The 12,945-nt window shown below is 39.9% G+C and overlaps 1 protein-coding gene across 6 annotated transcripts; it reads right to left on the bottom strand.

The window, feature by feature from the left end:
* Positions 1–1,799: 1,799 nt before the first annotated feature.
* On the bottom strand, positions 1,800–11,833 carry CANT1 (calcium activated nucleotidase 1). Of its 6 annotated transcripts, XM_034412840.3 has the most exons (5): positions 11,330–11,804; positions 9,081–9,195; positions 6,789–7,446; positions 4,509–4,712; positions 1,800–3,905 (listed from the first exon to the last, which is right to left on the bottom strand). In XM_034412840.3, the coding sequence occupies exons 3-5, from the start codon at positions 7,423–7,425 to the stop codon at positions 3,535–3,537; spliced, it is 1,212 nt and encodes a 403-aa protein (XP_034268731.2). In that variant the 5' UTR covers positions 7,426–7,446; positions 9,081–9,195; positions 11,330–11,804; the 3' UTR covers positions 1,800–3,534. The 6 variants fall into 6 exon arrangements, with proteins under 6 accessions (XP_034268731.2, XP_034268733.2, XP_034268730.2 ...); XM_034412842.3 differs by lacking the exon at positions 9,081–9,195 and having other exon boundaries at positions 11,244–11,833; XM_034412839.3 differs by lacking the exon at positions 9,081–9,195 and having other exon boundaries at positions 11,330–11,825.
* Positions 11,834–12,945: the final 1,112 nt, after the last annotated feature.

The raw sequence follows: 12,945 nt of genomic DNA, 5'->3' as shown, positions 1-12,945 counted from the left end.
GTCTTAAATATGAATCAGTTGCCAAACACCTGAATTTTGATCACATGAGGGGTGGGAATGCTGCAACACAATGGTTGTTAAGTGTGAAAAATGGTCATAGGTTAATTTTTTCAGTGCTGTTGTAACTTTGAATGGTCACTAAATGAACTGTTATAAATCGAGGACTCACAAGAATCTGCATTGTAATCTTTTCCCTTGCGATAAATCTGATTAATAAAATTTTAAAAGAATCTTTCTCTCAGGACATTTATTCTCCACTTCTATCTTTTTTTTAAAAAATCACCTTTTAAAAATAAAACTTCCATAGAGAACAAGATGCTGTATCTGCAGATATAAGATAAGAGTTATTTACAGAGAGGAAAATGCTGGTACAGTATTGGGAGTAGCTTTTCCCAAACTTGTCCCCTGTATTATAAATGTCTTCCAACACTACCATGCCATCTAGTCATGCCATCTAAAACTCATGGGAGATGGTTTAATAAATCTAGAGGGCATCAGAGTAAAGAGATCATAAGAGGGAATAACCTGCAAAAGTTCAAACAAAGACAGTAGAGCCATGTGAAAAATTGGATTACTGAATTCTGAACTTCCTGAAATAAATCTGAATTTAAATTTAAAAATTTTGAGCAAAATCACACAAAATATAATTTTGGACATACAAGGATGAGATTAAATCAATGGCTCAGGAGCTTAATCAGAAGTCTATTTTGTAGATTACCTGCCTGATTGTGTTTGGGCTGGCTAATTCAGCAGGAGAAGTCAAACATCCATGGGACAAAGAGGCAGATAGCTTCAAAGTAAAAGAAATTACCATGATATCCAAATTAGACTTTAATTTGCTAATTTGCGCAGAGGTGAGGATGTTTAACAATTGAACAGTATTTCTGCCAGAGTTTTAAATTAACTAATGTATAGGGTCCTTTGTGAAGTATTTGAAAAAGAATGAAATCTTTTCTCCTTCTCTTAGAAGTCAGAAATATATTTGCATTTTTCCAGAGTTCTGGCATTTTGCTCACAAGTCAATCCCTACTAACTAAAATTCAAATTATTTTTGCTTCTTATTATCAACCCCTTAATAACAAAGACATACCACACAAAGAACTAGAGTGATGCTAATGAGCACATATTTAAATATTATACATGGGCATCTAAGAAAAAAAAATCCTTAAATTGTTACTAAGTAACATTTTAACCAATTTAACTCTTACTAGCAGATTACAAAAACCAATTCAACCTTATAGGCAATATTCTCAATATAAAATGGGAGGTAGTTATCAAAATCTGGCTTTGCATGTCCAAACTAATTTATTATTTTTGTATGTTTTGGACTCTTACATTTATGATCTAAATCTTAAATATATCTAACAGCAAATGCCAACACACACAAATACTGACTGGACTTGACACATTTGATGTAAATGCTAGCCACGCCCCAGAGAGTGTTCTGATCCTTTCAAGGGAAGCTGACAGAGGTCTTTATGTCATGGCTATGTCACAAATAAGTATAGTAGCGCCATCTAGTGATCAGACTTTCATTTTTTCTATTCCGCCCTTCTTACGTATGCATCACTTTATGGTTCATGCTCTTAAGATACCAAAAGTACTGGGTGGAAATGTTTAGGGAACATGTACGTCAATCCCCCATTAGAAATGCATCCAATTTTATATGATGCGCTGTGAAAGAGAAACTGCAGTTCAACGGTAATAGCGCATATTTTGCATGCAAATTAGCTTAGCATCAGTCTCTAAAGAAAATTACCAGTTAGAATAGGGAATATTGAGCACAATGAGCACAATGGTTTGGTAGAAAGCACATTCCTTTATATTCACACAATTTATGGCACAGCCTTCAATTGTATACATTTTGGTATATCCAAAAAATCATTACATTTCTTTGGAGTTTGTGTAGCACAGGGTTGTCAAACTCAAGGCCTGGGGGCCGGATTCAGCCCACAGGGTGCTTAGATGTGGCCTGTGGGGCCACCCTGGAAACAGCAAACGACTGGCCAGTGGTACCTCTACCAGCAAAAATAGGCTCCTGAGCTCCATTTTCGTCTGCGACAGCTTACTACAACCCTTTGCCAGAGAAAATGGAGCTCAGGAAGGCCCTCCCGAGCTCCATTTTCTCTGGCAGAGGGTTGCAGGAAGCCGTTGCAGCTGAAAACGGAGCTCATGAGCCCATTTTTGCTGGCAGAGCGCTCAGCCATCACAGGTGCCCCTGACACGAGTGATGTCACTTTGACCATGCCTACCCTGGCCACACCCACCCTGGCCCCCCAAGGTCAAACAGAACCATGATGTGGCCCTCAATGAAATCGAGTTTGACATCCCTGGTGTGACTCATCTTCCTACAAAAGTGTTCCTTAATATTTGTGTTTCTTAAAACATACATTTTTATCTTATCTGCTTAAAAGCTGACACGTTATGACTGTGAACACATTTTTTGTTTCATTTCAGGTAATAGGTAAAAAGGTAAAAACAGGTAAAAAGTATAGGTAAGTATAGATAAAACAAATAGGTAAGTTCAGGTAACTTTCAAAATATAAAAGCTGTTGATAATTTATTTGAAAAATAAGACACAGTGCTAGGATTGAAATAAAACTTCCAGAAAATGTCCAGCAATGAGAAGAGCCATGGAAGCTCACTTGCCCATTTTATTACACATAAAGGATGAACGATGAATACTTAAAATTCTGCAGCTGGAATAACTTTAGAACCTGATTCCAGCTACAATATTTTCATAAGATCTTGTTTCTTAACACTGAAAACAATTTATTTTTTTTTAAATGAAGGATCACGAAAAACTACGACATATATATGTATCTTTTAGGTTTCTTACCAATATGAAGCTTGATTTCTCAATATTAGGATTACCAAAAGGAAACTCTTTGCCTTTAGAGACAAAGGCAGAACAGAACCTCTCAAACAGAAGATGAGCATTTTGTTCCAGAAAGTTCCAAGTTATGGCATCAGCTCCTTTTCTGCTGTTATCATAAAGTTTCCTGATTAGAGGCCAAAGCCCCACCTGCAATTTCCTATCAAAAAGGAAACTGTGCAGACAAGATTAAAATGACTGTTGCAGGGATAGGCAGAGTCAAAGGGAAAATCTTCCAAATGTTTGACTTATATCTTTGCTGAATAACTGGGTTTGAAGACTTTTTCTTCTCAGCAAAGGCACATGTGAATAGTCAGAGGACAGGAGAGAGGAGGGAAGAATAAGGCAATTCATTAGGTTTGCTCTGCCAAATTAATAGCCTGATTGAATAAAGGAGAGTAGGCTAAATCCTAGGACACAATAGAACAGAGGGGAAAAAAAGGCTGTACAGGCTTTGTACCACTAGGGGGCAGCACAATTGCCAAGTAGTTTTTACAGAGATGAAAACTATGCCAAGAGAAGCACTTCAATGTCCCATAATGCTCTGCAGCAGAAGCAGAGTTAGAGTAATAAACAGGAACAGAACTTCTGCCACCTCTCAACAGTTCATCTGACCTCCTTAAAAGTATGACTTCTTTTAATTAGATAAAATATTTTAATTAGATAAACTCAATACCCTCATATTTGACAGAACCAATGCGAGTTTCAGGTAACAGGCAACGTCCATCCAGCATGAAGGCAGTGATATAGGTTGCCACATGTCCAGCATCCTCTTCAGATTTTAATGCCACAATTATCTGATCATCAGTGTCAGGGACAAACTTGAAGGAGGAGAAGCCGTGGGTGGGAATGATATCACCAATATGGCTCACAGAGATATCAGTGAAGTCTGGTGTGGAGCTAAGAAGCAAGTTGGTGCCACGATGCTCATCCTCCTGCTCATTGTAGCGTCCATGGCTGGCACGGCGTGGCAGGAAGAACCAACGCTGCAGTCTCTCACTCCAAGAGGCAGATTCATGGATCAAGTAACCTGGGAAGCATATAGAACCAAGATAGATATCCGCAAGCACAACCAGAAACACTTACAGAATAACAGAACTGGAAGGGATCTTGCATGGAGTCCATTAAATGGCTAGTATGAATGTGTGTTATTGCCGGGGTAGGTGGGGGGTTATTTTATTCTTCTTCTTTTTATTTCTTTTATATGGTGTTTTTATTTCCTTGTAAGCCACCTTGAGTAGCCATGTCTGAGTAGGCAGCAATATAAATTTTCTAAATAAATAAATAAGTTTTCTAGTGCAACTCAGTGCTCAAGCAGGAAAACAACACAGCCAAACTGACAAAGTTCCAAGGAAGAAGAACCATATTATTACAAGATTAAACAATGATGATAGAAACTTTAGAGGTATTGATCTCGGTAAATCATAGCCAGCATAAGAATAGACATTATTATTCTCTAAGGACACTCATACTTTTCATCCTCAAAATCCAAATCCTCTTTGACTTTTTAATCCCAACAATTAAGTGTGTATAAGCCTTCATTTTACAAGAAAGGAAGTACTAGAAGCAGAATTATGCATAATGTTTAGCTGTTGGCAGGTTTATTGTTAACAGAAGCCAGTCCATTGCTCACCTGGAGATTTGATCCCAGCTGCAGTCCGGAGTGCATTGTAATTGATCACCCAGTTCTCATGAGCCACGTCACCTTTGTAGCCAATGACTTTCACCCATTCTGGATTTTGATTGAGCACCTCTCCTGTAGTTGTGGTCCATTCCTTGCCCAGGCCTCCCACATAGAGGTGCTCATCCTTCACTGCCAACCATTCTGCCTTAAATCCTGAACAAAATGTGAGACAATGTAAGTAAGACAACACATATCCAACCCAAACTACTGCTCCCCCTCCCCCCCGACAGTTCCCTTAAGGCAGGCGCCAGTTTCCCCAGTAGGTTGAAAAGGGTCTGTCTGATCTTTAAGACAAATATTAAAATTTCTCAGGATTTGTTCAAAGCATGAGTAAAATACAGATTGACCAAATGTCTATGGAGTTTCTCAAACATTCAAGTCATGATTGTCCCAAAGATACTTTTTCCAAATGGCAACTGGACTTTCTTGGTTTTTTGTTTGAAAAATCGGAATCCTTCCATTCCCCATCAGTCAGTTAAAACTGAAGCTTCTTGGATGAGAAGTTAATCATTTTCAAACAAAAATCCCAAGAAGGTCCAGTTGCCTTTTGGAAAAAGCACCTTTGAGACAATTTGGCCAAATTACCTTAAGAATTATTTTCTTCAACATAAACTTGCCTCCTCTACCACCAGTCTGTCTCTTATTTTTCAAGTGCTTCTAGACACCCTCTCGTATTAATAACTATTTGTTCTTCCACTGTAAGTTACAAGTGTAACATACTTTTTCGAAACCATCTGATGTAGTTTCTATATCTTCTATTTCTTTACATCAAAAGTTCTGAGAACTTTTGAATCTGGAGAACCTTTCAGGGGGTCTACGAAGTCAAATATATAATTTTTTAAATTATCAGTTTTAATTTTTAACACAATAAATAGCAACAGATATAAGCTACATAAACCAAAACTCTTTGTTGTTCTTAATCATTTTAAGAATGTACAGTAACCCACAACTTATGACCGGTCACTTAGCAACCATTCAGTTATGACAGACCTTGTGTGTGTGTGTGTGTGTGTGTGTGTGTGTGTGTGTGTGTGTACATACAACCCAGTTTCTAAGTTCTCATAGTTTGCCCCCCGCCCTCCGGTGGTCATATGGCTGCACTTTGGGGCATTTTTATGGCCATTTGTAGCATTCTGCAGTCACATGATCGGGTTTTATAATGGTTTTCCTGAAAATGGAAATTTACTTCGGTTTTTTGGCAAATCCAGCCCATAGCAAATCATGGGCTCAGTTAACAACTATGGCATTTGCTTAATGACCCCTGTAAAAAAGGTCATAAATTTGGGTTGGTCACATGACCAATCCAATTTACAACCATCATGACTTACAACCATAATAGGCAGACTCCATTACAGTTATAATTCAAGGACTGTAAAGGGGTCCTAACACCAAAATGTTTCAGAACTGCCTATTTATATTATTATATTCTGCAGATAAAAATGTCTTATTGTCATGATTTTTATATGGGTTATGATCTTGACATAGGTAATAATTTATAAAACATATCTACAGCAACTCAATACATTCCTTCAATGTTTTACCACAGACATCATTTTTATCAGTTTTTTAAAAAAAACCTCATAATACTGGAAAACTGTTCCATCTTTTTCTTTTTGCATTTAATGCTATTTCTATAAATTGCCCTGAATCATTAAAGGTATAAGAAACAAGACATGCTAAATAATTTAGTATAAAACGCTATAGAACTCTTCCATTGAGGTGTGCATGCATGTATATAAAATGGAAACAGAAGTTTCCATTGACCATTATTTTAACAAACTGGATAATGGAAAAAGCATTACAGCTACATGAACAGTGCTATAATGTTCTTTAATATAAATATTTCAATATTAATGTATTAAAAACACAACCAAAAATTCCAAATCAAAAGCACTTCAAATATTATATTCTTCCTTTTTTCTTGCTTTTATAGTATATTTCATTTTTGAACATTTTTGAAGATGGGGTGTGTGTGGTGATTTTAGGCCAAAGGCAGAACAATTGTAAAATAAACATTTCTTTTACCTCTAAAGAAGTTTCACCTCTACTAGACAATGTAACAGAATGTTAGTAAATCGGGTAAAGTTCAAAAAAGGAGGCATGATATTTAGAGAATTCTGAAAGGTTTCTGGTGGCTATAGCGTTACTTGTAATATTAAGAAACTGAGGAACTACATAAAGGTTAGGGAACATTCCAGTATAAAACCTAGAACTTAAACCTGAGCTCACCTTTGTCAACTGTGCCATCTCCATCAGATAATATCACCCAAGGTACCATCCTGGTGTCATCAATCTGGTAGACCACACCCGTTCGATCATCCACGGCATAGAGTTTACCATTAAAGACTACCAGTTCAGAAAGCTCCATGCCACGTCCTTTTTCCGCTAGGTGAGATTCCAATATATGGTCCTTTGTATCCCACTCAACAGAGACATGGTCCCCACTGGCTGACAATGTGAGATAACCCTTCTTCAAGTAGCTGAACCAGGTGTGCTCATTGGGACCCTTGGAGTTTGTGTCAAGGTCAGCAATGAGTCCAATACGGTACCGCACACCTTCTGGTATCCGCTGGGGTGGTGACAGTGGGTAAGTGTCATTATACCTCTCACTGGGTAGAACATTAAGCCTCCAGGTATGAGCATTGAGAGGAACTGGCCTGTTTGCAGGGGATGAACGCTGGAAACAAAGGAGAAGCAACACTAGGACAAGGGCCAGAGTGGTCGCCACAATGGCCTTCCAACGTAGGCGGAAACGGGGGTCAGCTGCTTTGGTCATGGACGCCAGCACTGGAAGACTGCCCACACTAATCCTCAAAGGATTCAGAGTATCATCCCATTGCAGGCGTGGACGAGCTGAGATGGGCATCAGCCTGAGGTTCCCGGGAACCTTGGAAAGAAAAGGCAAGGTCAGCATGAAAGGATGGGGATAATGAACACACCAATTGAGTACAGTGGTAATTGCCCAGGTCTACGGGAGGACAAGGAAAAGACAAGAAACCTAGAAAGAGCTGCCACAGCATGACAGAATGTCAGACAACTAACTGAGAAATTCTGCAGTGGAACAGGAAACAAGACTAAGTAGGCTGCGTCCATTCAAGAAATACTTGGATACCTGGTGGAGCAGGAGGAAATTGCATATGAGAAACTGACACATAGAAAGCAGAACTGCCAAATGATTAACAAATTTTTAGTGACTAATGGTTTTCTCTTTAATCAGGAATTGGTTAAAATAATATAGATTTAAAACCTTATTAAATGTGTCTTGTTAAAATAACATAGCTGACAATCTATTATTTTGCCTTTCTTCCAAAGAGTTCAGGATAGGTATCATCTCCCATTTTATTGGCAAAAAACACCTCCATGAGATAGGTCAGGATAAAAGACATGACTTGACCGAGGCCACTCATTAAGCTCTATCCAAGTTAAGTCTAAATCCTTTGCCACAGAGGCTGTTCATATACAAAACTATCCTACGCTGCTTGAAGATAATGATATCTTTAAAGCTAAACATAAGACCAAAATAGCAAACAGCAGTATACTTACAAAGTGATCCCAACTTACAGAATTTGTTCTCAACAATTAAAATAAACTCATAATCATCAGTTAAACTGTTGCTGCTAAACCAATTAAAAGTGAAATTTCAACCCCAAATAAAATGGTGCTGGAAGGTGGCAAATGTAACACTAGGTGGTTCAGTGGCTAAGACACTGAGCTTGTTGATCAGAAAGGTCGGCAGCTCGGTGGTTCAAATCCCTAGTACAGGTCTCCTGCATGAGCAGGGGGTTGGACTAGATGACCTCCAATGTCCCTTCCAACTCTGTTACTGGTAAATGGGAACATAAAAAGTAATGTGCTGAAGTTATCCAACACACATCCCTTCACCTCCAGCAATTTTTTCAATCCAATTTTCCTCTCCTTATCAATGAGTAAGTTCCATGGCTGTGACCAGAAGTCACCACCAAACTTTCTACATGTTCTTTCAGGAAGCACTAGATTTAATACTTCACCTACCACTAGGAAACACCCCCTACTATACTGAGTAGAAATTAATACCCCTTACAGACCTGTTTGATCGCTCCAGAATCATATCTTGCTGGAACCTCAGGGGAGAAATTTTACTAACAGAATGCAACAGGTGGCAAAGCTCAACTCCTCCTCCAGAAGGATTGAGGAAATACAATCAGGAAATGTCAACAGGTCAAAAAGATTGCTGACTGGTCCAACCAGTTCCACTGAAAGACCCAAAAGGCTTTTTTTTTCCTGCTCAAATAGTGATGGTGCTATGTCTCATATATTGCAAACTCCACCCTCTCAGAACTTATATAACAGTTCTCTCAATGTTACTCTACATTACTACCGGTAGATTTATCATACATCCGGGACTAGATAAAACAGCACTGCAATGAAATAGTAAGGGAGAAGGAAGCTTTTTTTAATGGTAAACATCCATATGGTGTTTACCATGCACATAGAGACTGAAAATCAGATGTTAAAATTCCATCAATTCTACAGCCAATTTACCCATAAGAATCTCTTTGCTGGAAGTTATATGAAGAGCTGAAAACATTTTTCCACTGACAACTCTCAGTTGGTGCAATGACAGTGCTGCATCGGAAGTCTTCCTGAATGAGACATTCTGGGAAATAAAAATGTTTGATGAGGGATAAATTGCTCGGACAAGATTTGCGGAGGCATGACTGGCATCTTTGTGCCTAGGCAAGTATCCTATCAAGAGAAGTAATTGCTTCAGCATTTAACAAAATGCCTAGAGAAACTTCACAGCATTCCAGAGTTTTGAATGTAAATATCACTGGGACCCAGAGTGAAGCAAATCAATTGATGGAAGCAGATCTGGCAGAAATGAAAAGCATGTATAGACAACTGTGCAAGGGCCCAAGATTGCCATTGCTGTTCTGTGCTTTCCTGCTCCAATTATGCTATTATCTTTCTCTTCACTATCAGCATGTTTTTGGCTGCAGCAGCAGCATCCTCAGGTATTTCATTCTAGGGATGAAAAACTAGAGCAAATGGAAGCTTATTTTGAAAGGGCTGCTGCTGTCTTCATCAACTCCTTGCTTGGGGCTAGGGAGCCAATGGAAGGCAAGTCAGGAAAGGGGCACAAGGATGGACAAGAGTGATCAGTATGTGCATCACCAGGCCCCAATGGCTTTGACCTAAATCATAGAGGTCTGCTGCCATCCTATTTGTTCCCCTCCCCCCTCTGAAAGCTGACACTAGGTTTGCAGTTAAGACAATAAAATCATCCCACATACAGCAAAAGCAATACCATACATAGGCTGGCACAACCTCTGAGGATGGAGACAGAGTAATATGATTAACTGAAAAAATGCCTTACCTAAACCCAGATAAAAAGAATAGTTTGGGGACAGGGGCAAACTGAATCCAATCATATAAGAAAAAGAAAAAGGTGGGAAATGCATTTTCCTCTCAACCTCACCAGTTCCTCCTGAAAATCTAGGTATCTGGCAAAAGAAGCAAAAAACAACCCCCCTACATCTCCCCCTTTTCTAACCCACTCACCGACCAGGCTCCTCCCCACACCGGGAACAACCGGAGGAGGGAAGATCTTCCTGCAGCAAGCCCACCCTCCAAAATGACTGCAGATCCCAACATGCACCACACCCAAGAGTTTACTACAGATCCCGACACCCCCTAGTTTAATCAAGAGAATATATTTCACTTCCTGTACACACAAAGACTACATTTCCCACAATTCATTACACAAGAAATAAACGAGGCTGAAGGGAGAGGTGAAATAGAAGTACAATATGCCGTAACTATTGGTTCAGTAATAATATATTACACATCCAGATAGGTGTCATCTAAACACAGAAAATGGATACATGGAAATAGTAACATTACAAACAAAATATGAAAGAAATAATACAAATTCAACCAAAAGTGTTGGCTGCTATGTGTGGCTGCTATGCCCATTCCTTCTGAAAAATTTCCAGTGAACGTGGTGGATAGCTAGGTGTAAGCAGAGAATAAGCAACTGATCAGTCTTGAACAATTAACCAGCTTTCCTAACGACTATCATGAGGCCCATTTCTGTCACATTATTTGGCATATCTGTGCCGGGCACCTGGATCACAGCTATAGCTATGTCAAATGCTGCAGGGGCAACAAACATAATGCTTTCTTGCAAAGGAATGCAGCCAGAATATAGTAATTGCTTGTTCCAGTTTTTTCTCCAGTTTGTTCAGAAAAAAACCCCCAAAACGCTGCTGAAAATATCCTATGAACGATTTTCATTCAGAAGAAAAGCAGCAAAATATATAATAATAAAATAAAATAAATAAATAAATAAAATATATTATTACTGGAAAGATTTGATTATAGTCTGCATATAAGGTATGTGTCCTTTAAAGACCTGCTCAAAGGAGCAAACCATCTCCAATTAAGCTGAATTAACAGTAGGGATATTCGCCCATTACATCAAAATCTGGAAGACTTTCCGTCTCCAGCACTTACATCAAATGAGGGCGATTATTGCAGGAATATTTTTCAGCTATATGTGAACCTCGGGAGGCGATTTCTTTCCTAATATGAAAATTTGGAAATTTTTCATCCAATTCCCCCATACCCATATATGCATACAACCACACCCACACTCCCGCAAATCTTTGCAGTTCTTCACTTTCTGCGCGTTGCTAGACTTACAGAGGGGCCTGGTAGCTTTTGCTGCAGAGGGCCCAGAAATCCTGGCGTTTGCAAAAAACAAACAAACCCCAAAACCCCAGATATACTTTATTTTTGCCTCCGCAGTTTGAGTAGCGCGCAAAGGAAGCCCCGCGAGGGTCTTCTTCTTCGTTGAGCGAACTCAACGAGCTTTCGAGCGTCGGACGTTTCCCTACATCCTAGTCGTTGGAGAGGATCATCTGCCCGTCGACGAGGCTGGTGTAAGGTTCAAGAACGCTCGGATGGGTTTGAGAACACCCGGAGCTTTAACGCCAGTTCCAAACCAGGAGTTCGGAGCCATTTCCCGGGGCGGCTTTAGATGGATGAGGTCATAAATCTTGTGTTCCCGGCCTCTGAACGGAACAAACGCCGCTCGCTGGCTCCCTGCTTTCCCTCCTTTGCCCTAAGGCTCCCCTCGAACACGATCGCCTCACCAGCGAAAAGGCTTCTGAGGCTGCTGAGGGAGAGGGGGGGGGGGTGGTAGGTGGGCTCGCCACCATTTTTAAACGGCCCTCTCGCCCGCCATTTTAAGCTACCCAAAATACCACGCTCGACAGCGGGTAGAGCATTTCGGGTAATTTAAGATGGCGGGTACTCGATGTCGTTCCGAAATGTCTTGGCTTGTCGTCGTTTTCTTCCTCTAAGAATCTCGTTGAAGAAAGATGGAAGAAAGCGCTCCTCGGGGCTCTCAGAAGTTGCTGGTCTACGTTGTCTGCTGGAAAGCGAAATTAGAGGAGAAGGATGCAAATCTCCATCGGTGCCCCGTGTCTTTTTAACTCTTCTCACGGATTTTACCAAAAAATGTTACCAGCCCTGGAGTTTCAAAAGTGTCCCTCTTGTGGAGAAGAAAATGGTGCTAATAATGGGCCAAGAATAAAGCTGTATTTAGCTTCTGATAGCAAAACCGTTCTGAGAAATCAGAAATGCAGGGTCTTCTGCTTGGGGGGTGGGGGTGGGGGTTGGACTAGATGACCTACAAGGTCCCTTCCAACTCTGTTCTTCTGTTAAATTGGGTCAACATAAAATAGCCCACCACGAGTAGTAGTTTGCGTCAAAATAGCACACGGATATTCCTGAGGGAGGCCAGACATCAAACATTGAAAATGTATCTCCTGTCCACACTGCTGGTTTTTACTAAGGGCCTTATCTGTTAATAGGGTAGTGTTCTTGTCAGGGTTTTGATCGATCCCATTTTTGGCTCTGGGATAATCTCACTATTAATTAGAGGATGGACCGTGGCTTTCTCCAAAGAAGTATTCTCTAATAAAACTCTTTTATTTGTAAAAAGTAACAAAAACATCTATCTAATTAGCTACATCTTGGCAGCGTTCCTCTGCCGGACCATTCCTGGTCACTTATCCTTAGGTTGGCAGAACAAAAAAAAACCAGTAGTGCCCTGACATTTCTTGATTCCTATTGCTATTCTTAGTTGCATCTGTTCCCAGCCAGTGTCTCAACCCTCTAACTAATTTTATATATTTCAAGAATATCCTTAGATGATGTCAGAAGCTACAGTACTGTTTTAGTAGCTAAGTATGGTTTAAGCCTGTCTCATGCATGGCCTGTGAAATGAAGGCAGTGTTGTAGAGATACAGCAGAAAAAATACGTTGCGAGGTTGTTTTTTGTCATAGGTTGGTGCAGGTGGGGAAAAGCCTTAAGGGTTCTAAGTGGCAATAAACCTGA

This window comes from Pantherophis guttatus, chromosome 2 (assembly GCF_059756535.1).
Source record: "Pantherophis guttatus breed Tessera chromosome 2, ASM5975653v1, whole genome shotgun sequence".
Classification (NCBI taxonomy): Eukaryota; Metazoa; Chordata; class Lepidosauria; order Squamata; family Colubridae; genus Pantherophis; species Pantherophis guttatus.
This window is presented reverse-complemented; position numbering and strand designations above follow the sequence as displayed.

Excerpts from the sequence above, each read along its gene's own strand:
- CANT1 (XM_034412841.3), bottom strand. The coding sequence starts at position 10,193 with ATGTTGGGATCTGCAGTCATTTTGGAGGGTGGGCTTGCTGCAGGAAGA. Across the intron at positions 7,447-10,100 it reads TGTGGGGAGGAGCCTGGTCG|GTTCCCGGGAACCTCAGGCT; the intron begins GTGAGTGGGTTA and ends TTTCTTTCCAAG. Across the intron at positions 4,713-6,788 it reads AGATGGCACAGTTGACAAAG|GATTTAAGGCAGAATGGTTG; the intron begins GTGAGCTCAGGT and ends CATTTTGTTCAG.